The sequence below is a fragment of the Natrix helvetica genome, assembly GCF_964273705.1.
Source record: "Natrix helvetica genome assembly, chromosome: 7".
In the NCBI taxonomy this organism is placed as follows: Eukaryota; Metazoa; Chordata; class Lepidosauria; order Squamata; family Natricidae; genus Natrix; species Natrix helvetica.
The window spans coordinates 5,439,800-5,465,168 of record NC_138558.1 but is presented as its reverse complement, the minus strand read 5'-3'; the positions used below and the strand labels follow the sequence as shown (position 1 = coordinate 5,465,168).

General features: G+C 43.8%; 1 protein-coding gene across 8 annotated transcripts in view; it reads right to left on the bottom strand.

Annotated features, from left to right (window-relative positions):
• Positions 1-25,369, bottom strand: part of CTNNA2 (catenin alpha 2) — a 653,992-nt gene that overhangs the window by 430,475 nt on the left and 198,148 nt on the right. For all 8 annotated transcript variants that reach the window (XM_081960368.1, XM_081960363.1, XM_081960364.1 and 5 more), the window contains exons 3-4: positions 19,312-19,507; positions 710-876 (exon numbers count right to left, since the gene is read on the bottom strand). In XM_081960368.1, coding sequence (XP_081816494.1) covers positions 710-876; positions 19,312-19,507 — 363 coding nt within the window. The remainder of the gene's footprint in view (positions 1-709; positions 877-19,311; positions 19,508-25,369) is intronic.

Below are 25,369 nucleotides of genomic sequence, written 5' to 3'. Positions count from 1 at the left end.
GCATTCAATGACCAGTGATGTGGTAACTCGCATAATGACTGCAATATCTTACGACCAAAATTCCAGGTTCATTTGTGGTTATTAAGTGAGAGCTGCCTCTAAGTGCCTTAAATCGCCTTCTTCCAAAACATTTGGCTAATACCTGTTGTAGCTAAGAGTCATGGGAAGTCTCCCCTCCAAACACAAATCAATCCTGGCCCTGCTCAGTATCCGAGTTCAAATTCACCCAGGTGATTCAAGGCATGTTCTATGCATTAGTGAGATGTGGATTCTCCTTGACGTTCTACGTAGCATCCCACGTTGTGTCAGAATATTCATGAATTGGAATGGGACATGGCAACAGGTCAGCCATTGGGGACTGGCTGGAATAGGACATGGTAACCAGGTCAGCCAATGTATATAGGCAGGGCAACTGGGTCAGCCAATGGGAACTACGTATTTGGTGACTGAGAGCCATGCCAGATGGCTCGGAGCCTGGGCGTGGCTTACCTCTGTAGCTCTGAGTCTGTGCAAGAGAACTAATCTAGTCTGCTCTCTGAATTGAAACTGGAAACCAGTCTCTGCTCTCTACCACGTTGGAAGAATCTGCTGTTGGTATTGTACATTTATTCATGTGTCATTATGCATAAAAAGAAGTTAATGAATCCTGGATACCCCCATAACATGAGATAAAGTGACTCATTGAAGGGGAGTGGGGGTGGGGTCTTACAATTTTCAGGTGAGATAAAAGCCTCATGACATCTGCCATGTCCGCCAGGATGAGCAAGCGAGTGACAGCGGAAAGCAGAGCTCGGGCAGCCCGGACCATCGTGCCCCGCTTGACGGAGGAACAAGGATCGTCAGCAAATTCCGAGGAAGCGATTCTCATGGTTTCACCTAGGAGATAGATAAAAAGAAGGAGATTAAAGCCAGGGGTTAGAAAGATTATCTTAACAAGCAGCCAGGAATTCCTCTTTCACAGCAAATTGGAGAGTGTGCTTTATTTCATAGCGTTATTAAATAAAATGGAAAGTGAAGCTTAGAATAGAATAGAATAGAATAGAATAGAATAGGAGTAGAGTAGAATAGGAGTAGAATGGAATGGAATGGAATAGGAGTAGAATAGAATAGAATAGAATAGAATGGAATGGAATGGAATGGAATAGGAGTAGAATAGAATGGAATGGGATGGAATGGAATAGGAGTAGAATAGAATAGGATGGAATGGAATGGAATAGAGTAGAATAGAATGGAATGGAATGGAATAGGAGTAGAATAGAATAGAATGGAATGAAATGAAATGGAATGGAATGGAATAGGAGTAGAGTAGAATAGAATGGAATGGAATAGGAGTAGAGTAGAGTAGAATAGAATGGAATGGGATGGAATGGAATAGGAGTAGAGTAGAATGGAATGGAATAGGAGTAGAATAGAATAGAATGGAATGGAATAGGAGTAGAGTAGAATAGAATGGAATGGAATAGGTGTAGAGTAGAATAGAATAGAATGGAATAGGAGTAGAATAGAATAGAATAGAACAGAATGGAATAGAATGGAATAGGAGTAGAATAGAATAGAATAGAATAGAATAGAATAGAATAGAATAGAATGGAATGGGATGGAATGGAATAGGAGTAGAGTAGAATGGAATGGAATAGGAGTAGAATAGAATAGAATGGAATGGAATAGGAGTAGAGTAGAATAGAATGGAATGGAATAGGTGTAGAGTAGAATAGAATAGAATGGAATAGGAGTAGAATAGAATAGAATAGAACAGAATGGAATAGAATGGAATAGGAGTAGAATAGAATAGAATAGAATGGAATGGAATGGAATAGGAGTAGAGTAGAATGGAATGGAATGGAATAGGAGTAGAGTAGAGTAGAATAGAATGGAATGGGATGGAATGGAATGGAATGGAATAGGAGTAGAGTAGAATAGAATAGAATAGAATAGAATAGAATAGAATAGAATGGAATGGAATGGAATGGAATGGAACCGAGTGGAGCCGAATGGAGCGGAGCAGAACAGAGTAGAGTAAAATAGAACAAAGTTGGAAGGGACCTTGGAGGTCTCCTGGTCCAACCCTCTGCTCAGGGAGGAAGCCGTCTACCATTTCAGACAAATTCATCTTAAAAACTTCCAGTGTTGGAGCCTGCACAACGTCTGGAGGCAAATTGTTCCACTGATTAATTGTTCTGATTGTCAGGAAATTTCTTCTTAGTTCTAGGTTGCTTCTCTCCTTGATTCGTTTTCATCCATCGCTTGTACAAATGGGCTTTACAAATCTAAGAACATTGCTACCACTGAGGTTTCAAATTATGGGGACAATAAAAGCAGCCTCTAAGGATGTTCTGAATTCATAGGAAGGATCAATGATTAAAAGCATTTTTCCCCATGCCCTAAGGAGAAGCTTCGAAGAACATGAGATGCATTTCTAGATTTTGCTCTTGCCAATTTCAGAGACGTTAAAACTCTATGCAAATTTGGGGAAATGCAAACTAGTTTTTGGGTTATACAATGGCAGTTGAAACTCAGAAGAACCACCAAGAAAAAAACTCCTTCCCTTTTTAAAAAGGTAATGGTAAAGGTTCCTCTCGCACATATGTGCCAACCGTTCCCGACTCTAGGGGGCAGTGCTCATCTCCGTTTCAAAGCCGAAGAGCCAGCGCTCTCTGAAGACGTCTCCGTAGTCATGTGGCCAGCATGACTAAACAGGGAAGGCGCACGAAGTGCTGTTACCTTCCCACCAAAGGTGGTGCCTATTTTTTCTACTTGCATTTTTACATGATTTTGAACTGTTAGGTTGGCAGAAGCTGGGACAAGTAACGGGAGCTCACACTGTTGCATGGCACTAGGGATTCGAACCGCCGAACTGCCGACCTTTCTGATAGACAAGCTCAGCGTCTTAGCCACTGAGCCGCCGCGTCCCTTTAAATACTATTTAAACACCTCTAAAATACTAGAGATGGAGTCCAAAGAAACACGTACATTGCACGATTTATGAATTATACTTTTGTCCAGTCAACCTAAATCTTGCATTTACCAGCTGAAAAGCCATACCGCCCTGCTGCCTCCAATTCAGTTTGCAATCATCTTCTACTGTATTGCAAATTTCTTTTTACAAAAATCTAATGTTCTCTGGTCTAAATAGAAGACGATTTCAAAAGCAAAAGATTTCCCCTCTGCCAAAGAAATACTGTAGAAAATTTCAAACTATTGACCCTTTAAAAAAAATGTTTGGGACCTTCAAGGAAAATCATTAACCTATAAATTTAAAAGGAGTTTGCCAGCTTATCACGCCAAATCTCTTTTCTGTGTGGCAGTCTATGAATACTATGGTTCCCTCTGCGTTGCTCTGGCCCTTCCTATACTCGGTCTGCCTGTTCCTCCTAACACCTGTTTTAAGTGCTTAGCAGCTGCTCAACAACATCATGGCAATGTGACCCAGCCAATGGCTGAGGCATGGAAGCAGGGATCACACCTAGAAAGCAGCCAATCAACAGGGGAGCAAAAATCACGACCTATAAACAAAAGGCTGCTTTGTTGAGGTCCGATCTTTGGGTAGAATGGAAGCTGATTTTGTAAAAGGAAGGTGGAGGTTCGAAGAGAGACGTGCCAAACTATTTCTTATTGCTGTAGCCTCCAAAGAGGAGTAGAACAGGTGTTTTTTTCGCAAATGGGCAGAAGGGACATTGTGAATAAAAGGCGTTATTAGGGTCTGAGCAGTGGGATGGCGTCAGGGCGGCATGGGGTTAACATCCGTAAGACAAAGCGAGAAACTTCAGATTCGTGCCTCTGCGGAATAAAAGATGCATTATTGCAACAGCCCTTGTTTGGAGGTGAAGGATGTCACGGGCAGGGGTGGACTTCAAAAGTTCCAGCAACAGGTTCGCTGCTCGCTGCCCCGTTGCTGGGTGGGCATGGACTAGTCGGCCTCCTGCACCACAGCAGGGGGGGGGGATGTTTTTTGCCCTCCCCAGGTTCCAGAGACATTCCTCGAGCCTCCAAGAAGGCAAAAACTGCTTCCGCCGGGCTTCAGCGGTCGGAAACGTCCCATTTCTGAACTTCTGGAACTTCTAGTAGGCCCATTTTTTGCCCTCCCAGAGCCTCTGCAAAGGCCCTGCACTTACTTTGCATGGGCCAGCTAAGGGTGGCATTTGGGGATTCACCGAATCAGTCAGAATTGTTAAGTAATTAAGCTCCCCATTAGAAGAGCGAGTATGCAGAGAAGCGTAATGAGAGTGATATGGAATAACACGCACAAACCAGCATACAGAGACACTGAATAGTATAAAAAATATAGTAGTTTACTATATAGAAATATAGAGGTATTCAGAGTACGGTTAACAATCCAAGTCATACACGGTTCAGTAATTCAGTTATCAAAATAGTCAGTCTAGCACACAAAATATAGCTAACAGTAGCAAACCACAATACTCAGTATACACCGATCAGCTTCTAACAAAACAGAGAGCTAACAGCCATTCTGGCTCCCTCTTATGGCTGCTTGAGGTAACAAACCAATTACATCTCTTAAGCATTTGAAGTAACAGTAAAGTAATCATAGCTTATATACATTGCCAAGCCAAGCCTAGGGTTACATCCCTAACGAGAATTCTAGCTAGAGGTTCGCCTGATCCTAACCCTAACCCGTGTGAACCCCCAGCAGTTCACCCCTGTTCACGGGTTTTAAAAGAAATCCAACTCACACTGTAGTGTGAGCGGCCTCACATTTGCAAACCGGTAGTGAAGGTAAGTGAATCCCACCACTGGAAGCAAGGGTCTTTCTTTCCTAGGAGTCCATGTTGAGGCAGGTGTGATACACATGCTTCCTCTAATTCTGAAGGTCGAGGCTATTGAAATCAGAGCAAATGACCCCGGCTACCATTGGTGAGGAGGACAAAATAAATAAATAAAAAACCTGTACTACTTTCCTCTCTTATTTAAGCCTGCAGTGGATAAAATCCATGTTGTTCTTTTCCTGGATCTTGTTCTACTCGTTCATTCTCAGCAGAACTATTGACCGCCGGCGTCGTAATTATAAGATATTGTAGCAAGGATTGGCAGGTTTCACCCTCCTAAATTTCTGGACCGCGGTTCCCATCGCTCCTAACCACAAAGGACTGTAGGAGGTACAGTCCTGAACCTCTGGAAGACACACGATCATGTTTCCCCGAAAATAAGACTGGGGCTTATATTAAATTTTGCTCCAAAAGATGCATTCGGGCAGTACGGCACTAAATACATCCATCTGGCTGACAATCTTAACTGGGGCTTATTTTTGGGGGGGAGGGCTTATATTACAAGCATCCTGAAAAATCATCCTAGGACTCATTTTCTGGTTAGGTCTTATTTTGGGGGGAACAGGGTACTTCTTGTCAGGACTACCTCAATCAGCTGACAACTGGAGAACATTTTGAGGAGTGGATTTTCAAGGTCCTTCCTAGACGTCACATTCTATAATTTTCTGAGTTAAATGACTTGCTGCTTAGCATTCCTAATCAGGTCCCCATGGATGGGTTCAGCCCATGCTTTTCTCTAAAGGGCAACTGTCTGCAATCAACTGAGGATTCTGACTTTTCCCATTTGGGTGAAGACATTTATATACTGTGTGAAAAGAGCCATGGATAAAGGTTCATCTCCATGGAAATTGCTTACATGGAGTCCCTGCGCATTTTACTCCGCTAGTCACTGCCGACTACAAGGGGCATTGCTCATCTCCGTCTCAAGGCTATTTTTATTATTATTATTATTATTATTATTATTATTATTATTATTATTATTATTATTATTATTATTATTATTATTATTAATTAAATTTATAGGCCGCTCCCTCTCCACAAAGGGACTCGGGGCGGCGTACAATTCAATATACAAACAAATGACGAGGAGGAGGTATATACAAAAACATTATACAATACATAATAAATAATCATGAGTTAAAACTACACGGTAAGATTAAAACAATTAAAATACCCAAAAATTCAGAATTAATTTAAAGTTTAAAATTGTCCAGGGGGATTAGAGAATGTAGTTATAATTCAGGCCAGGCCGGCTAGTTGGAACAGGTGGGTCTTGAGTTTCGTGTGGAAGGAGCGGAGATCGGTAGTTATCCTAATGTCGGGGGGAGGTCATTCCAGAGGGCTGGGCCCATCACAGAGAAGGCCCTACCCGTCGGTGCCGCCCTCTGGCATTGCTTAGTGGACGGCACCCGGAGGAGTCCCTCTCTGTGAGAGCGAATTGGTCGCAGGGATGTATTGAGCCAGCACTCAAATGTCCAAAGACTTTTATGCGATCCTGTGACCAGCGCGACATCACGGAGAACTGCTACCTTCCCACCAAAGTGGTACCTATTTATCTACTTGCATTTACATGCTTTCAAACTGCTAGGTTGGCAGGAGCTGGGATGAGTAACGGGAGCTCACCCTTTCGCATAGTACCAGGGTCTCAAACCTTGGCTGCCGGCTTTCCAGCTGATATGTTCAGCGACTTAACTACTGAGCCACCATTCTGCTTCCAGCCCCCCACCCCAAAAAGCCTCAAAGCCAAGTCAATGTTCTGGTTTCTCTAGACCAGGGGTCGGCAACCTTAAACACTCAAAGAGCCACAAAGGTCCTAACCGGAAGCCCCCCCCCATTCAATTCCAAACCCAACCGGAAGTCCGATTCCCCCACCAGAGTCTCCTCCGAGTGTGGCATCCTTTTTCCCCTACCTGTCCTAACCGAAAGCCCTATCAACTGTGGAGCTGATCGGCGATAGGGAGCCGCAACAGAGCGATGAAAGAGCCACATGCAGCTCCAGAGCCACAGGTCGCTGACTCCTGCTCTACACCTTTACCTTTCCTGATTCCATTTTCACTGTTGCTCTCACTCATCTCTTCCGTAGCTTTTGCCAGGATGCTACTAAGATACTAAGCCCTTAGAAGATACTCAAAGCCTCCAGTTTTGTTCAGCTCAATTTTTAATGAGTGCACAATTTTGGATGGCTGAACAACCAAGTCAACCGCTAGTCCCAAAAGGTTCGTGGTTGTATCTGAAGAGGAGGGAGTGAGCTTCCCAGTACTTGATCAGGGGAACAATGGGGAGAAAGAGATTGATGTTCATCTACACTTGACAACTATGAGAAGCAAAACTACGAGCTGGACTAAGACTGACTTCCTTGATGTGAGTCATTGGAACTATTCTTATGCCTTTAGTTCTGGTCACTATCATACAAAAAAGAGGGTGAGGTCCTAGAAAGAGTGCAAAGGAGAGCATCAAAGTTGATAAGGAGTCTAGAGGCTACATCAGTGTTTCTCAAACTTGGCGACTTTAAGTCCTGTGGACTTCAACTCCCAGAATCCCCCAGCCAGCATAGCTGGCTGGGGAATTCTGGGAGTTGAAGTCCACAGGACTTAAAGTCGCCAAGTTTGAGAAACACTGGGCTACATCTAAAGGCTAAAGAAACTAGGTATGTCTAGCCCAGGGGTCTCAAACTCAAGGCCCGGGTGCCATATCCGGCCCATGGGGTGCTTAGATCTGTCCCGTGGGGCTGCCCTGGAAACAGCAAAGAACTAGCTCACGGTGCCTCTGCCAGCGAAAATGGAGCTTGGGAGGGCCTCCCTCTCAAGTTCTGTTTTCGCTGGCAGAGGGTTGCAGGAAGCTGTCGCAGCTAAAAATGGAGCTCGTAAGGGTCGTGGCAGCCCTCACGAGCTGCATTTTCCATGGCAGAGCATTGCAGGAGGCTGTCACAGCCGAAAATGGAGCTTGGCAGCCACAGGCGCCCCCGACACCGGCTCTCAATGAAATCGAGTTTGACACCCCTGGTCTAGCCTAACGAAGCGAAGGGTTAGGGGAGACCTGATGACCTCTTCCAATACTTGAAGGGCTGCCACAGCAAAGAGGGTGTCAACATATTCTCATCTGAGGGAAGAAGAAGAAACAATCGGTAGAAGCTCATCAGAGACAAATTCAACAGGGAAAGAAGGAAGAATGTCCTGATAGTGAGAAAGATTAATGAATGGAAAATTTGCCTCCTGGAGTTGAGGGTGCTCCATCAATGAAGGTTTTCAAGAAAAGTCTGGACAACCAATAGAACAGAATGGAATGGAATGGTATGGACAGAATAGAATAGAATAGAATAGAATAGAATAGAATAGAATAGAATAGAATAGAATAGAATAGAATAGAATAGAATAGAATAGAATAGAATACGTTGGAAGGGACAGACCTTGGAAGTCTTCTAGTCCAACCCCCTGCCTAGGCAGGAAACCCTACACCAGGGGTGTCCAAACTTGGGAACTTTAAGACTTAGGCATAGCTGGCTGGGGAATTCTGGGAGTTGAAGTCCACAAGTCTTAAAGTTCCCAAGTTTGGACACCCCTGCCCTACACCACTTCAGACAAATGGCTGTCCAACTTCTTCTTAACAACTTCCAGTGTTGGAGCATTCACAACTTCTGCAGGGAAGTTGTTCCATGATATAAGGACTTCTGCCTTGGGCAGGGGGTTGGACTAGAAGGCCTCCAAGGTCCCTTCCAGCCCGGGGATTCTACATTTAAATGACATCTGACGAATTAAAAATAGGCTGAGACACAGCCTAAATTTCCTTATTAATTATAGTCTGGATGCATGGGGGTTTTTTTTCCCCACCCCCTCACTTTCGAACGTGACGTTAACCATCCTACTCTCCATCCTCAAGGCGTGACATGTCCATGTTGTGGGAACATGAACGCTGGACGTACGAACAATCACAGCTTAAGGAGCGCAATCAATACGTTTTGTGTCGTACTGTAACAACTGTCATTAAGCTTGAACGAGATGCCTATCTATCAAGGTACGCGCTTTGTTTCTTTTCTCGCTCTCTCTTTGAAAGTGGCATTCTGTTCGTCAACGTTTCCTTTTTATTTCGCAGAGAGAAAGAACTGCCCGGCCAGTCAATACGCTTGGATCACCCCCTAATGAATTGCTTTTCTGGTGGGTTTTTAATTTAAAAAAAGAAAAAAACAGAATTTGCAAAACTCACTTCTGCCTTGTAGTACAGATGACTGGAGACTTTCAAACAGGGGAAGGATCCACCCATAGCTGTCAGGTATAATTGCTCAGAACGGTGCCAACACTTTATATTTAATGAAGCCTGAGGTACACCACTTCTTTAAATAACAGTGATTAGCAATTCTTCTGACAGTGATTCACACTCCCACTCCAACTTTCTCAAATTCTAAGCAGCATCATTAACTGCCTTTAAATAGCTTCCCTCTCTTTGTCTCAAGTGACTCTTAATGCTACCATATTTTTTTCGGACTATAAGACGCACCAAGATTTCAAAGAGGTGTGTAAGGAAAAAATAAAAGGTTTCAGGCTTCAGCAGGGCTGGGGGAAGGCAAAAACGCCACCATTTTTGCAAAAAAGTGACGGAAAATGGACTGTTTTTCGCAAAAACAGAGGCATTTTTGCCTTCCCCCAGCCCTTCTGAAGTCTGCAAAGTGCTTCTGGGGGTTGGGGGAAGGGATAAACTTCAGTTTTTGCGAAAAGTGGCCTGTTTTTCGCCCATTTTTGGGGTACGGTATCATCAATATGCTGATGATACCCAACTTTTCATCTCTACCCCAAACCACCCAAACGATGCCCTCGATGTGATTTTCCCGATGCCTGGAGGCTGTGCGGATCTGGATGGGGAGGAACAGGCTCAAGCTCAATCCCTCCAAGACTGAGTGGCTGTGGTTTCCATCATCCCGATTTGTGCACCTTGTCCCATCTTTGACGATAGGGGGAGAAATGTTAGCCCCCTCAGAGAGGGCCCGCAATCTGGGAGTCCTCCTGGATATGCGGCTTAGTTTAGAAGAACACCTGACGGCCGTGACCAGGGGGGCCTTTTACCAGGTTCGCCTGGTACGTCAGTTGCGCCCCTTCCTGGATCGGGATGCTCTGTGCACAGTCACTCATGCCCTCGTCCTTTCTCGCCTGGACTACTGCAATGCTCTCTACATGGGGCTGCCCTTGAAGAGCACCCGGAGGCTTCAGCTGGTCCAGAATGTGGCCACGCGGGTTGTCATGGGGGTACCTAGGTGCTCCCATGTTACACCCCTTTTAGGCAGCCTGCACTGGTTGCCGGTTGTTTTCCGGGTGCGATTCAAGGTATTAATTATGACCTTTAAAGCACTCCATGGCTTAGGCCCAGGGTACCTGCGAGACCACCTACTGCCACCAGTAACCTCCCACCGTCCAGTACGATCCCACAGAGTTGGCCTCCTCAGGGTGCCGTCGGCCAGGCAGTGTCGGCTGGTGACCCCCAGGGGGAGAGCCTTCTCTGTGGGAGCACCTTCCCTCTGGAATGAGCTGCCCCCGGAGCTTCGCATAATCCCCAACCTCCGGTCCTTCGATGTGCCCTAAAAAGTTGGCTTTTCCAGCAAGCCGGCCTGGCCTGTTAATTTTAACTTATTTTAAATATATTGGTTTTTTAAAAAATTCGGTTTGTTTTTTTTGGATATGGATTTAATCTTTTTTAACTTTTGGGATGTGTGTTTTTTAATGTTGTACGCCGCCCTGAGTCCTTTTGGAGAAGGGCGGCATATAAATCCAAATAAACCAAACCAAACCAAACCATTTTTCACAAAAATGGGATGCGGTGCTTCGGGAGGCCAAAAATGACTGTATTTGGTGTATAGGATGCACCAAAATTTCCACGCTCTGCAGGGGGAAGGTGCATCTTATACGCCAAAAATTACAGTATATCTATTTTTTTTAAGGGAGGGAAAAAGTATTAGCCTGGCTTCCTTCCTTTCCCACAACGAAACACAACAGTTGTGTATTAAAAAGCTCATTATGACTGAGTAGTTTCAGAATGACAAAAACGTCAATGTCACTTAAAGGCTATACAGCATCCCGGATTTTCCTAAGGCTATTAAATGGGGTTTGGAACCAATCACCCGCAGCTTCGCATAAGGCACGGGCCATTAAATGTATAGATTAAATGTACAGATTTTAATTGTTGTAAACTAGTGGCATTCCCTGGAGAGGCTGCAAGAAGGATGAAGAACTTTTTTTTAAAAAAAAAATCTTCTTTCAGCTATCAAAGCTTGCGCGCGGCACCTAGCAAATGTCACCTTGCAATAAAAACAGGGTGTTTTTGTTTTTAAAAAATCCCATTTATGTCACGTGGCGAAATTTTGTCCGTCGCATAAAGTTTATCCCTTTTTGGTTCTGTATAAAATAAAAGGTAGGGTGATGATAAGCACTGTTATAGGCCAGCAAATAAAGGTATGCAAAGATCACCCAGTTGACAGTGGGTATGAATGGGAGCTCCAGAAACAATATATAAATGTTTATACAAAAGAACTTCTGCCAATCTAGCAGTTCGAAAAACATGTCGGAAAATAGGGACCACCTTTGGTGGGAAGGGAACAGCGTTCCATGCGCTTTTGACGTTGAGTCATGCCGGTCACATGACCACGGAGACGTCTTCGGACAACGCTGGCTCTTTGGCTTTGAAACGGAGATGAGCACTGCCCCCTAGAGTCGGAAATGACTATCACATACACGCAAGGGGAACCTGTACCTTTATACCAAAGAAGATATTACTGTATGTGTCCTGTGCTTTTGAGTAACTCAGAGGTGTCCAAACTTGGCAACTTTAAGACTTGTGGACTTCAACTCCCAGAATTCCCCAGCCAGCTCTGCTGGCTGGGGAATTCTGGGAGTTAAAGTCCACAAGTCTTAAAGTTGCCAAGTTTGGACACCCCTGGAGTAACTCATGAGTAACTCCGGCAATTGTAGGCTCAGATCCCCACAGTTTTCTTGGCAACCTTTTTGGAGGTGGCTGGCCATTGGCTTTTTCTTAAGGCTGACGTAAAGTTACCCCTCTGGAAGCTATGTAACCAGCATCTTCATTAACTGAGGCTTTATGTATTGAGGATGCTGGTTACTTGAGAAATTTTGCTCGGGTGTTATAGACATTAGAAGACATTTCCTCCCTGACTTCTGGGCTCAAAGGCAGTGTTAGAATTCAAAAAAATGTTGTGCTATATCTAATCCGGAGTCTTCTCTGCCTGGTAAATTATAACCAAAGCTTTTTCAGGCATAGAGAATCAGGACCATTCGTAAGGTGAGAGCATAGAAGATTTATACAAGCCTATATGCAAGAAATCCAGACGACTAAAATTCTACACTCAACTGGTGCCAGATAAGAGTCAATGGAATTCAGGAGGGGTTGGACTTGAAGCACTTGTGGGAATGCAACGATTCTAAATTGATGATGCACTTAATTCCACCACCTTCTAGCTTTCTCTTCTCTTCTCCCATGTCTGGTCTCATTTTTCACTCCATCACATGCAGTGTTTTATAAATGCCTCCTGTATAATCACATAAATTGGATTTAATAAATAAACATACTTTTAGGCCTTTGAACTGGGGTGCTGGAGAAACTGCAAGTCCCTTGGACTGCAAGGTGATCCAAACGGTCAGTCCTAGAGGAGATCAACCCTGACTGCTCTTTAGAAGGCCGGATCCTGAAGAGGAAACTCAAATACTTTGGCCACCTAATGAGAAGGAAGGACTCACTGGAGAAGAGCCTCATGCTGGGAAAGATTGAGGGCAGAAGAAGAAGGGGACGACAGAAAAGGAGGTGGCTGGCTGGAGTCACTGAAGCAGTCGGTGTGAGCTTCAATGGACTCTAGAAGATGGTAGAGGACAGGAAGGCCTGGAGGAACGTTGTCCATAGAGTCGCGATGGGTTGGACACGGCTTCACAACTAACAACAACAACAAAGTTTTAGGATTAAAGAACTGAGAACAGCAAGGAGTAAGATGAGGATTTTTTTAAAAAAATGTTGATGGGTAACAAATGACTGCCATTTAAGCTAGGCATCTCAGTATGCACACTCAAAAGTTAAAGCATAAGAAAAACGCGAGATTAAACAAGCTGAAAACCCATAAAGACTGCTTATAATGCAGAAGTTGTTATAACCCATGAAGAAGGTTAGGCTCTCCATTGACAGAGATATGAGGTAAGCAATCTCACTTCTTCAGACCCGGAATGTAATAATTGAGTCCTTAGTAAGCACACCTGAGTGACAGTTTTAGCAGAGATAGAAGAAATTTTAGAAAGAAGCTGCAACATGAAACCTCTGCAATCAATATATCAATGCCATTTCTAACTGAATCTGGGATGATCCAGGGTCACAATAAGATGAATACTGTGTACACTAAAAGAGTGGTTATTTTTTTTCCAAAGCAATACTGTTGAGAAGGGTGAAAATTTGCATTGTGCTTAGATAGGAAAAAGAAATAGGTAGGTAGGTAGGTAGGTAGGTAGGTAGGTAGGAAGGAAGGAAGGAAGGAAGGAAGGAAGGAAGGAAGGAAGGAAGGAAGGAAGGAAGGAAGGAAGGAAGATGTTCGATCCTGACCAGCTCCAGGTTGAGTCAGCCTTCCATCCTTCCAAGGTGGGTAAAATGAAGGAGCAAAATACTGACTCTGTAAACCACTTAGAGTGGGCTCTAAAAGCATTACGAAGCGGTATATAAGTCTAAGTGCTATTGCTATTGCTATGAAATCCTGCATCATTCAAATGCTTTGTCCTTCCATTGCAGCAGATCTTCATAGGAATTTCATTGTGAAAATTCAGTTCGAGGGCAGATTCAGGTCAGGTCAGCCTGAATTCAGGGTTGGGCTGAATTTGGTGCGGGTTCTACTTCAGAAGTTAACATCTATGTTAATTTTAGTTCACATTAAAAATTACAGTAGGAGAGAGTACATTAATTTAGGAGCGCGGGGGATAAACTAAGCTATGTAGAGCTGGGTTTTTTTTAAAAAAAAAAATTCCTTTCTGTTTCGACTATCTTTGGCAACTAGCTGATTGCTCACCGCTTAAGATGATTAAAAAATATTACTGCAAAAAAGGTAAACTGCAATATATTTTCTAAGATTTCACACGGTGTCTGTTCATTCATCCCCAGTGCATCCTATCACCCAGGAACAGAGAATATAATGCCTTTCACAATCTCTGGGTTTCTGAGAGCTGTAAAATAATTAATGGATTTGGAGAGGACCTGAGAGGACTAAGAACAAAATATTTGCATAGAGTGACATTTAGCACATAATAACTCTCAGAATGAATCCTGGCAAAGCTGAATAACAATTGAAAAAAGATAGCAAATTGCAAGAACTGGTTATAAATATCCCCCTCCCCCAGTTTTTAAAAAAAGAGTTATAGATATATCAATACTAGTCCACTGGTGGCACAATTAAATTTAGCAAGCTCTCTATTCCCAGTTGTTATCAGTTCAACAGAAAAAGAGGAGGAGGAGGAGAAAGAGGAGGAGGAAAAAGAGTAAGAGAAGGAAAAGGATGCTAGGGGGATGGGGAAGAGGAGGGGGAGGAAGAAGAGGAGGAGGAGGAAGGGAGGAGAAGAGGATGGGAGAGGGAGGATGGGGGGAAGAGGAGGAAGAAGGAAGAGGATGGGAGGGGGAGAAGGAAGATTAGGGGGAGGGGCAAAACGACGAGGAGAGGAGGAAGAAGAGGAAGAGACGGAAATGGATGGGATGGGAAGGAGGAAGAGGAGGGGAGGAAGAAGAAGAGGAGGAAGAAGGGACGAGGGGGAGGAGGATGGGAGGGGGAGGATGGAAGGAAGAGGAGGAAGAGAAGGAAAAGGAAGAGGAAGAGGAATGGGAGGGGGAAGAGGAAGAGGAAGAGGAAGATGAGCGGGAGGAGGGGGAGGAAGAGGAGGAGAAGGAAAAGGATGCAAGGGGGAGGGGGAAGAGGAGGGGGAGGAAAAAGAAGCGGAGGATGGGAGGAAGAGGAGGAGGAAGAGAAGGAAAAGGAAGAGGAAGAGGAATGGGAAGGGGAGGAGGAAGAGGAGGAGGAGGAAGAAGAGGAGGAGGATGGGAGGGGGAGGATGGGAGGAAGAGGAGGAGGAAGAGAAGGAAGAGGAAGAGGAGGGGAGGAGGAAGAGGAGGGGGAGGAGCAGGACGAGGAGGAGAGGAGGAAGAAGAGGAAGAGAAGGAAATAGATGGGAGGGGGAAGAGGAAGAGGAGGGGGAGGAAGAAGAAGAGGAGTAGGAAGGGAGGAGGGGGGAGGAAGAAAGAGAGGACGGGAGTGGGAAGAGGGAGAGGAGGAGGAAGTGTAGTTAAATAATAATTTTTCATGCAGCTGTTTCCAGAAATTAAACTGGGATTGGAAGCAAGTTCTAATACAGGCAGTTCTTGATTTACAATCCTGCATTTCGTATGGATCAAAGTTACAAAGGCATTGAAAAAAGCGAGTTACAATCCTTTTCCACACTTACGACGGATGCAGCATCCCTATGGTCACGTGATCAACATTTGGATGCTTGGCAAATGTCCTCAGTTTATGGCGTGTCCCAGGGTCACCTGTTCCCTTTTGGCAAATCAACGGAGGAAGCCAGATTCACTTAACAACCACCTTCCGACCTTTACAATGCCAGCAAGAAAGGTCCTAACATGGGGCAAAACTCACTGAAGAACTGCCTTGCTTGGCAGTGGAAATTTTGGGCTCATTTGTGGTCGTGAGTTGAGGACTGCCTGATTGAAAATGGGAGTTATGTTTGCCATAACCAATGTTTTCTGATTAGTCAGTCTGTATGGGATTATGCAGATATGCAGACAATACCACTCTAATGGGGAAAAAAGTGAAGAGGAACTAAAGAGCCTCTTGAAGCGGGTGAAGGAGGAGAGTGCAAAAGTTGGCTTGAAACTCAACATTAAGAAAGCTAAGATCATGGCATCCGGCCCTCTCAATTCCTGGCAAATAGATGGGGAAGAAAGGGAAGTAGTGACAGATTTTATTTTCCTGGGCTCCAAGACCACCGCAGATGGGGACTGCAGGTGAGAAATGAAGAAGACGCTTGCTCCTGGGGAGAAAAGCTATGGCAAATCTAGGCAGCATCCTAAAAAAGCAGAGACATCACCCTGCCAACAAAAGTGCGTATAGTCAAGGCTATGGTTTTCCCGGTTGCAATGGATGGCTGTTGAAAGTTGGACCATACTTTCTGAGCGCCAAAGAATGGAGGCCTTTGAACTCTGGTGCTGGAGAAGACTCCTGCATTGAGTCCCTTGGACTGCAAGACGATCCAAACGGTCAGTCCTAGAGGAGATCAACCCTGGCTGCTCTTTAGAAGGCCAGATCCTGAAGAGGAAACTCAAATCCTTTGGCCACCTATTGAGAAGGAAGGACTCCCTGGAGAAGAGCCTCATGCTGGGAACGACGGAGGGCAGAAGAAGAAAGGGACGGCAGAGGTGGCTGGATGAAATCACTGAAGCAGAAGGCGTGAGCTTCAATGGACTCCAGAGGATGGTAGAGGACAGGAAGGCCTGGAGGAACGTTGTCCATGGGGATGCGATGGGTCAGATATGACTTCGCAACTAACAACAACAACAATGGGATTAGATTGCAAGAAAGACAAATTTGGGGTATTTTTTTAAAAAAAGATTTCCAAGTATGAAGCGTTCCTCCCCTTCCCCTTTTGACTGTTGTCGCTCTGTCTCTACCTTTGCTTTATTTTTATTTTATTTTATTTCCTGCCAGCAGAAGACAATTTGCTGTTCTTAGTTACAGGGGTGTTGAAAAAATAACTTTGCAACCCATCTTCCCATTCACAATCTTTTGCAGGTCAGAGCGACTGCTGGGCTTAACGCCTAAGATGACAGTCCCAATTGCAGAAAAGAATGCTTCCGGTTATAAGACAGGCTTGCAATGATTAGCTTCTCTTTTGTCCTTTTGCAAGGGTCTCTGCTGCGTGCCGTAAGCCCGCGAACGTCAGTCAAGACGAGGACGTGAATAAAATCGAAGCATAGGTAAATAAAAATTAATCGATGGCGTGAAATATGTTGCTGGGACTATAATTAAACCTTCAGTTGGAACGTGGGATTGCACTCTGTAAAACATTGCACCGAAGGTATTCTTCCACAGCTGACAACTGTGATAATAGATTTGACAGGAATAATTCATACAATCAGTGCCTAAGAGAAGAAGTGCATGAGGCCAGGAACTGCCGCACTCGTTTCGAAGATGGGTTTGCAAAAGCATCCCAAATTCTGCCACAGGTCCCTTAGTGAAATGCATGTAAAAAACAGATGATCAGAGTAAATAATACATGGGATGCTTGGAATTGTTAGAGTGGTGTATAGCGGAAGTCAGGGGGGTGGGTTTGATTGGGAGGTGGGGGAGGGTTAGGGTGGAGGGTGGGGAAATATATATGTATAACTAATCTAGAAGATGGGATTAATGAAATATTGCTACTTTAAGAGAAACCTATATTAGGATTTATATATGTTTAATTAATTTAGATGATGAGGTTATTGGGCTATTGTTACTTTAAGAGAAACTTATATTATGATTGTTGGGAGGTAAGGGGGTACAACATTTGAATGAGAAATCTATTTTAAGATAGGGGAGGGGGGTACAGTATTTGGTACAATATTTGAATGAGGAATTTTTTTAAAGATGGGGGAGGGGAGGGGGAACAGTATTTGTATGTGATTTACATTATATGGTGGGGGGGGTAAAAAGGGGGAAAATTTGTTTGTGTAAAACTTTTTCAATAAAAAAAAAGCAGGGGGGAAAAAAACAGATGGAGTACAGAGGAATGCTTAATAGACTGCTCCATTAATTCTTCATAACTACACAAAAGCCAGAATTCTGTGTGTGATGTGTTCATAGAATAATAATAATTATTATTATTATGTGGTTAATCTTTGGTGAGATTCACAGCCTTTGGGGCTGGTTGGTAACCCAACAGCTCGAGTCCTAATCAAGGACCTTGGAACTGTAAAGGTAACGTCGGAGGATATAAGCTGTTCCAAGTAGGGCGGCTTTTTGTAGAATCAGAATGTTCAAGTCAGGTAAATTTAGAATTTCCAAATAGCGAGGTAGTCCTTTAGGTATTGCTCCAAGGGCTCCAATTACAATTGGGACAACACATGATTTCTTTTTCCACAGTCGCTCAACCTTAATTTGCAAGTCCCGGTATTTTGTGATTTTTTTTCTTGCTGTTTACCTTCAATTCGTGCATCACCAAGTATTATTATTATTATTATTATTATTATTATTATTATTATTATTATTATTATTATTATTATAAACTTTTATTCATTAAACATGAAACTCAGTCAACTGAACATTTAAAAATGCATCACAAATATCATTATTATTATTAATCATCATCATCGCACAGTCAGCCAGAGGTCCAGTCTGGGTTGGCCATTTTTGCCTACCTATCGAGTACTTAGCAAGGACCTGGGATAGGCAAACCTGGATGCCTATCCCAGCTTTGACGGTATTACAGGTATCGTCGCAGGATGGAAACAATCCCAAGTAAAGCCACCTTCTGCAATTGACTGGTGGCAAATTTGTCGATGCCAATGGTATTCAAGTGGTGCACCCAAAGCATCTATTACTATTGATCCTACCCTTCCTTGCCTTTGCCATAGTCATTCTATTTATTTGTACATCTTTGTATTTTGTTATATTATTATTATGATTATGTGGTTAATCTTTGGTGAGATTCACAGCCTTTGGGGCTGGTTGGTAGCCTAACAGCTCGAGTCCTAACCAAGGACCTAGGAACTGTTAAGGTAACATCGGAGGATATAAGCTGTTCCAAGTAGGGTGGTTTTTTGTAGATGATGATGATGATGATGATGATGATGATGATGATGATTACCGCTATGGTGGTGCAGTGGTTAGAATGCAGCATTGCAGGCTACTTCTGTCCACTGCCAGGAGTTTGATCCTGACTGGCTCAAGGTTGACTCAGCCTTCCATCCTTCCGAGGTGGGTCAAATGAGGACCCAGATTGTTGGGGGGGCAACAGGCTGGCTCCATAAACCGCTTAGAGAGGGCTATATGTCTAAGTGTGATTGATATTACAGCAGTCCTCGACTTACAAACAGTTCATTTAGTGACAATTCACAGAACACATCCTGGTGAACATGAATTAACAATTGAACGGCACTAAAAAAAAAGGTGACGTCAGAGCATTTTTCACACTGATGTGAAGCATCCCCAGGGCCATGTGTTCAAAATTCAGACACCTGGCAACTAGATTTTTTTTTGGGGGGGGGAGCAGATCCAGTGTCCCAAGGTCACGTGATCCCCTTTTGCGACCTTCTGACCAGCAAAATCAATTGGGAAGCCAGATTCAATTATCAACCACGTTACTAACTTGACAACTACCGTGGTGAACTTAACAAGACAGGTCATAAAAATGGGGCAAAACACACTGAACAGCTGTCTTGCTTAGCAACAGAGATTTCGGACTCAATGGTGGTCGTAAGTCGAGGACCACCTGTATCCTACCGATAACTCTGATCGGGTTCCTGCCCTTGGGCGGGTACGTACCTTGCTTGCGGACATCCTCCACGGCGGCCACCAACTCATCCTTCAAGTCTTGGCTTTCTTTCGCAATCTGTTCTCCTTTCTCCAAGAAGTTCTGAGTGGCTTGCTCAACGGAAGCTGCTAAGACGTGGGCCTTCTTAGACCGGCCTTTCTTCTTCCCTGAAGGCCCTTTGTTGCTGGTGTTTACGAGGGTCGTCACCTTGGAAGGAGAAACCAAGAAAGTGGGTTAGGAGCGTTGCCTGAAGCTTGTTCTACGCACGGCTGTCCTATTTCAGTATTTGTGAGAAGCCTATTTCTTTTTCATGGGAGACGGAAGTTTTGCAGAGTTAATTTAAAGTAGGACATCAGCGGAACCTCACATGGTCATTGCGGTAGAATCTCCAGCTAGAATAGAGGGAGCAAGGAAGAGACAGACAGACAGACAGACAGACAGACAGACAGACAGACAGATGATAGGTAGGTAGGTAGGTAGGTCAGTAGGTAGGTAGATAAATGGATGGGTTGATATGGATAGACAGACAGACAGACAGATAGAGATAGGTAGGTAGGTAGGTAGTTAGGTGGGTGGGTGGGTGGATGGATTGATATGGATAGACAGAAAGAGAGAGAGAGAGAGAGACAGAGACAGAGACAGACATGGATGGATGGAATTACACACACACAAACGTATTAATCTCCAACGGATTCCAAAGAAAAACAATTACCAACCTAATGCAAAGGGAGACTCCCCCAAAAAACCGAGACACAGAACAGGACAACGGCATCGCCTCCTCCCTTACATCAAAGGCACCACAGATAAAATCAGCAAAATTCTCCACAAACACAATATCAAGACAGCCTTCAACACTGACCAAAAAATAGCCAACATCTTAAGAAACCCCAAAGACAAAATCCAGCTAGAAAACCAAGGAGTCTACGAAATACCATGCAAAATCTGCCCAGCAATATACATAGGACAAACAAACAGGAGAATAAATGCACGCATCACAGAACACAAAAACGCAGTAAGAAAAAAAGAAAAAAAACTTCCTCCCTTTTCCAGCACCTTAAAGCTACAGGACATGAAATTAATTTTGAAGGAACCAGGTTAATCTCCAAAACTGAACACTTCAACAAGATAATAATTATGGAAGCTATCGAAATAGAGAAACACCCCCACAGCATGAATAAACGTGATGATGCCTCCCGCCTACCAGACATCTGTAAACCAGCACTAGTCAACAAACGAGCCCCACCCACCACCCAGGCCATTACAACACGAAATAACAACGGACACACAGCCAGCACCAATCAGCACCAATCTACCAATCATGATACAACCACATGACCAATCATTCCACTTACTGAAACAAAGCCAGCACTCAACACACCCCCACCAAGATTTATAGAAAGATGGCAGCTCCGACCACGCTTTAAGCCCAAAACCCAGCCTGAAGATGGCGAGTGAGACCTCGCCGCAATGTTGCCAAGACAATCTCAATCTTATATGGGAAAAGACCCGAATACAACAAGACCAGCACACCTACACATGTGAAAATCTACGAATATGTGTGTGTGTGTGTGCGTGCGCACGCGTGCACGCGCTCACCCGTGTGTGTGCATGTTTTCATAGATTTTCACGGGTGTAGGTATGCTGGTCTTGTTGTATTCGGGTCTTTTCAAGATATATATATATATATAGACTCTGAATCAAATTCTGTAATTGGAATAAGGAATAAAGGATTCCTTTGGACACTGCATTTGAGGAAGGATTCAATGCCAAGAGAGGGGTGGAAAGGACAAAGAGAGATGATCAGGAGTGGCAAGCAGGTGTTAAAAAAAACACAAAGGAAATTGGATCTGCTTAGCTTTGACCACGGTAGCCGAGCTTGGATATAATTGCACTTTTCAAGTGCCCAAAGAATTGTCAAATAAAGGAGAGTCCAGGCCTGTCTGCTGCCCATTCCAGAGTGTTAGACGCAGAATAATGGCCTTAAGTTTCATGAAAGTCAATTTTGATTGAAAGTTTAAGTAAAACTTCCAAACAATCAGAACAGTTGGGCAGAGGAAACAATTATTGATAGAGTTGGTGAAGTTCCCTTCACTTGATGCGTTCAAGGAGAGAATTGGAGAATTGGAATGGGAGAATTGTATGCTGGAAATAATTTAATTTGGATTTCCCCTGTGAGCAGATTGGATTGGACAAATGGCCCTTTTGCAACTTCCGTAATATACGCATCCACCTACACCTCCATTACCCCTCTTCCCCACTTAATAGTATAGCTGTATTTCCCAAGTCAATTATTGTGACTGTTCTCTCTGGGAATATCTAAGAAAGGAACGGTTTGATGACCTAGATCTGGAATGATTTTTTTTAATTCTACAGTTTGGAAATTATAATTCTATTAATTAACCTTTTGCACTATCTGTGCCTACAGTTGCTTCAGAGTGTATCCAGCAATAGGAATGGGCATTACATTTCAGTTTAGTGTACAGAATAGCTAATTGTGCAGAAAATCCCAAGAAGAGTACAATTGTACTGATTATTATTAATTTCAGAATATCTCTGTTTCTCCTCTCTTTCTCTCTCCCAATCTAGATAAAATGGATGTCCACTCTCTTTCTTTTAGGCCCATTTCCCCTGAACCTAACTTAACTAACCACATTTTCTGCTTCCTCAACCTTCTTTCCAGAGCACATTAAATGCTGCTTTGCCTCATTATTGTCAATGTGGCTCTTACATATTGCCAGATTGCAAGCAGCACATTAGACCCAGCCGGTCTGGCAAAGAACCAGTTCTGTGGTGCTAATTGTTTCTTAGCTGGTTCACCCTCGTTGTTTCTCCTCTTCTCTTCAAGTGTAATGTTAATTAATTAATTAATTAATTAGGAGGTTCTATGCAATGGGGAACCTAGGTTTTTAGAATTGTAAGCCGCCCTGAGTGGGAAAACTAGAGAAATCGAATCAATCAATCAATCAATCAATCAAAATAAACAACCTCCAACAGGAGTCATTCTAGTTTCTTCTCACTATAACCTTACACAGGAGGTAGCATACAGGGAGGTAGTCCTTGACTTACGACCACAATGAAACCCAACTTTTCTGTAGCTCCGTGAGAAATCTGTTAGCAGACCTTTGCCCCATATTACGGTATTTCTTGCCACGGTTGTTCAGTGAGTCACTGCAGCTGTTAAGTTAGCAACACGATTGTTAAATGAATCGGGCTTCCCCGTTGACTGTGCTTGTCAGAAGGTCTTATATACCGCTTCACAATGCTTTACAGCCCTCTCTAAGCGGTTCACAGAGTCAGCCTGTTGCGCCCCCAACAATCTGGGTCCCCATTTTACCCACCTTGGAAGGATGGAAAGGCTGTGTCAACCTTTGTTGTCGGTCAGGATCGAACTGCTGGCAGTCGGCACAATTAGCCTGCAATGCAGCATCCTAACCCCTGCACCACCACGGCTCCTAGATGATTGTATGACCACGGGATTCTGCAACCATCATAAATACATGCCAGTTGACAAGTGTCCGAATTTTGATCATGTGACTGTGGGGATGACGCAGCAGACACAAATGTGAAAAACAGTCACAAGTCCTTTTTTTCAATGCGGTTGTAACTTCAAGTGCTCACTGAACAAATGGTAATAAGTCGAGGACTATTTGTAATCAACGTCTACAACTTAAAAGTGAACATAAATTCTAAGCCTTTAGGTTCAAATATTTCGGATGAGGCTTACCTCGAGAATGCTGCAGTATTTATTAATATTTCATTTTTTTAAAATGAAACACAATACAGCTATCTACGGCTCTGTTTCTCTTCTACAAATATTTAAACAAAACAGTCCTTCTGTTCTGACCTAGGCTTCACAAAATCACGAAGCAGGCTCCTTGTCCCGATAAAACCCCTTCATGTGAATTCCTCTCATTCACATTGAGCAAAGTCCCGGCAAACAGTCTTTCAAGGGTGAATTTACAACCACAGACCTTATCAGGCTTGGAGAGCTGCCAGGCCGATATCTTCCTAACGCCACACTGTACAAGAAAATATGTGGCAAGGAGTCTCTGAGGGCCACGAACAAATCTTCACACTAATTAAGCGAACTAATTGTCTCCTGCAAACTCCCCTCCCCTTTCGCTCCTCTTTATTCCCTATGGGAGGGGCCATTCACTGTCCACCTGCGGCTTTACTCCCACGTCAACCCTTGTTCTTTAATTGTCCCTTTCTCCAGGCAGCTCTGCAGATGCGCACATTGGGAACAGGCTCCAGTTGTTTTTCTACCCCATTGACCTCTGACTCCGAAGGCAGCTGATAACTGTCGGACGGCCTTGGCCCCATCTCTGCCTCCAACTCAGAGCCTTCGTCAGAGCCTTCCCCAGACTCCAGGTCTGCCCCATGTTCCTCATCAGCCTCCTCACTGTCTGTCGCCAGCTCTGCTGGCGGGCCACAACACCTTCAACGCTGCTTGACAAAGTCATCTGCAACCTGTTTCCAGGAAAACAAAATGATTCTGTTGCTTCACCTTGCATTGTTCTGAGATTTGGTCCAACAGTTCCATTAGCCAAAAGAAGCTTCTGTGCACGGGCTGAATGAAAGCTTTTCTGACCTTCCTTTTAGCACGAAAAGGCAATTTGCATTGCCCCTATGCCCAAGTGAATCAGAAGTGACCATCCCGCTAAAATAATTGCATATGTGGCTTTTTTTTTTTACTAGCGACATACAAACAGCTGCACATAAATAGTAAGTAAGCAAGTGCATGTTTGCAGAAAAAGGCCATAATGTGTTGGCATATGGAGATGATGTCAATTTCTGTCCACTTAGGGATTTACTGGAACGTACAATTGGGCCAGGAATGCTAAAATCCTTTGCATGCAGCTGTATCTTGTTTATTTGTACATAGCTAAATTGGGGAGATAGAAAGATGCTCAACTATTTGCTGATGACACGAATTTGGAAAAAATTGCCAACACTACAGAAAAAAAGCTGAAGGTTCAAAGGGTTCATGATAAGCTTGAACCTTTTCTAACAAAATGCAGTTTAGTGGCAAGAAATGTAGGGCTCATTGGGGTCCTTAGCACTCTCTGAGCATTGCTGTTTTCTTGCAGACGTTTCATCACCCAACTAGGTAACATCATCAGGGAGTGAGGTTTGTTCCCTGTTGATATACGAGTGGCTTGCCCTGTCAGCATTGGTGAGAGAATTCTTGATAATTCCTTGTTTAGACTGATGTTTGTTGCTTCATTATTTGTCTGAATTTGTAGTTCATTGATTGGGGTATTGAATATATAAGAACCTATGTAAGCAGAGATCAAACCTCACTCCCTTCTAACGTGTTTCTGATGTTATCATATTTAGTAATGAATCTTCTGCAGGAAAAGAAACCAAGTTCAGAGAGAACCAAGATCTCTGCAGTTCAAGCCTAGGCTACAAATATTCTCTTTTAATGTAGGATTCTATACTTTGTTGTTGTTGTTAGTTGCGAAGTTGTGTCCGACCCATTGCAACCCTATGGACAATGTTCCTCCAGGTCTTCCTGTCCTCTACCATCCTCTGGAGTCCAATGAAGCTCATGCCGACTGCTTCGGTGACTCCATCCAACCACCTCGTTCTCTGTCGTCCCTTTCTTCTTCTGCCCTCCATCGTTCCCATCATAAGGCTCTTCTCCAGGGAGCCCTTCCTTCTCATTAGGTGGCCAAAGCATTTGAGTTTCCTCTTCAGGATCTAAAGACTTCTAAAGACCAGTCAGGGTTGATCTCCTCTAGGACTGACCAGTTTGATCGCCTTGCAGTCCAAGGGACTCAATGCAGGAGTCTTCTCCAGCACCAGAGTTCAAAGGCCTCCATTCTTTGGCGCTCAGTCTTCCTTATGGTCCAAACTTTCACAAGCCATCCATTGCAACTGAGAAAACCACAGCCTTGACTATATGCACTTTTGTTGGCAGGGTGATGTCTCTGCTTTTTAGGATGCTGTCTAGATTTGCCATAGCTTTCCTCCCAGGGAGCAAGCGTCTTTTAATTTCTTGGCTTTTAAGTTCTATACTTAGGTAGCAAAAATCAGATGTACAGATTCAAGAAAAGTCCACCT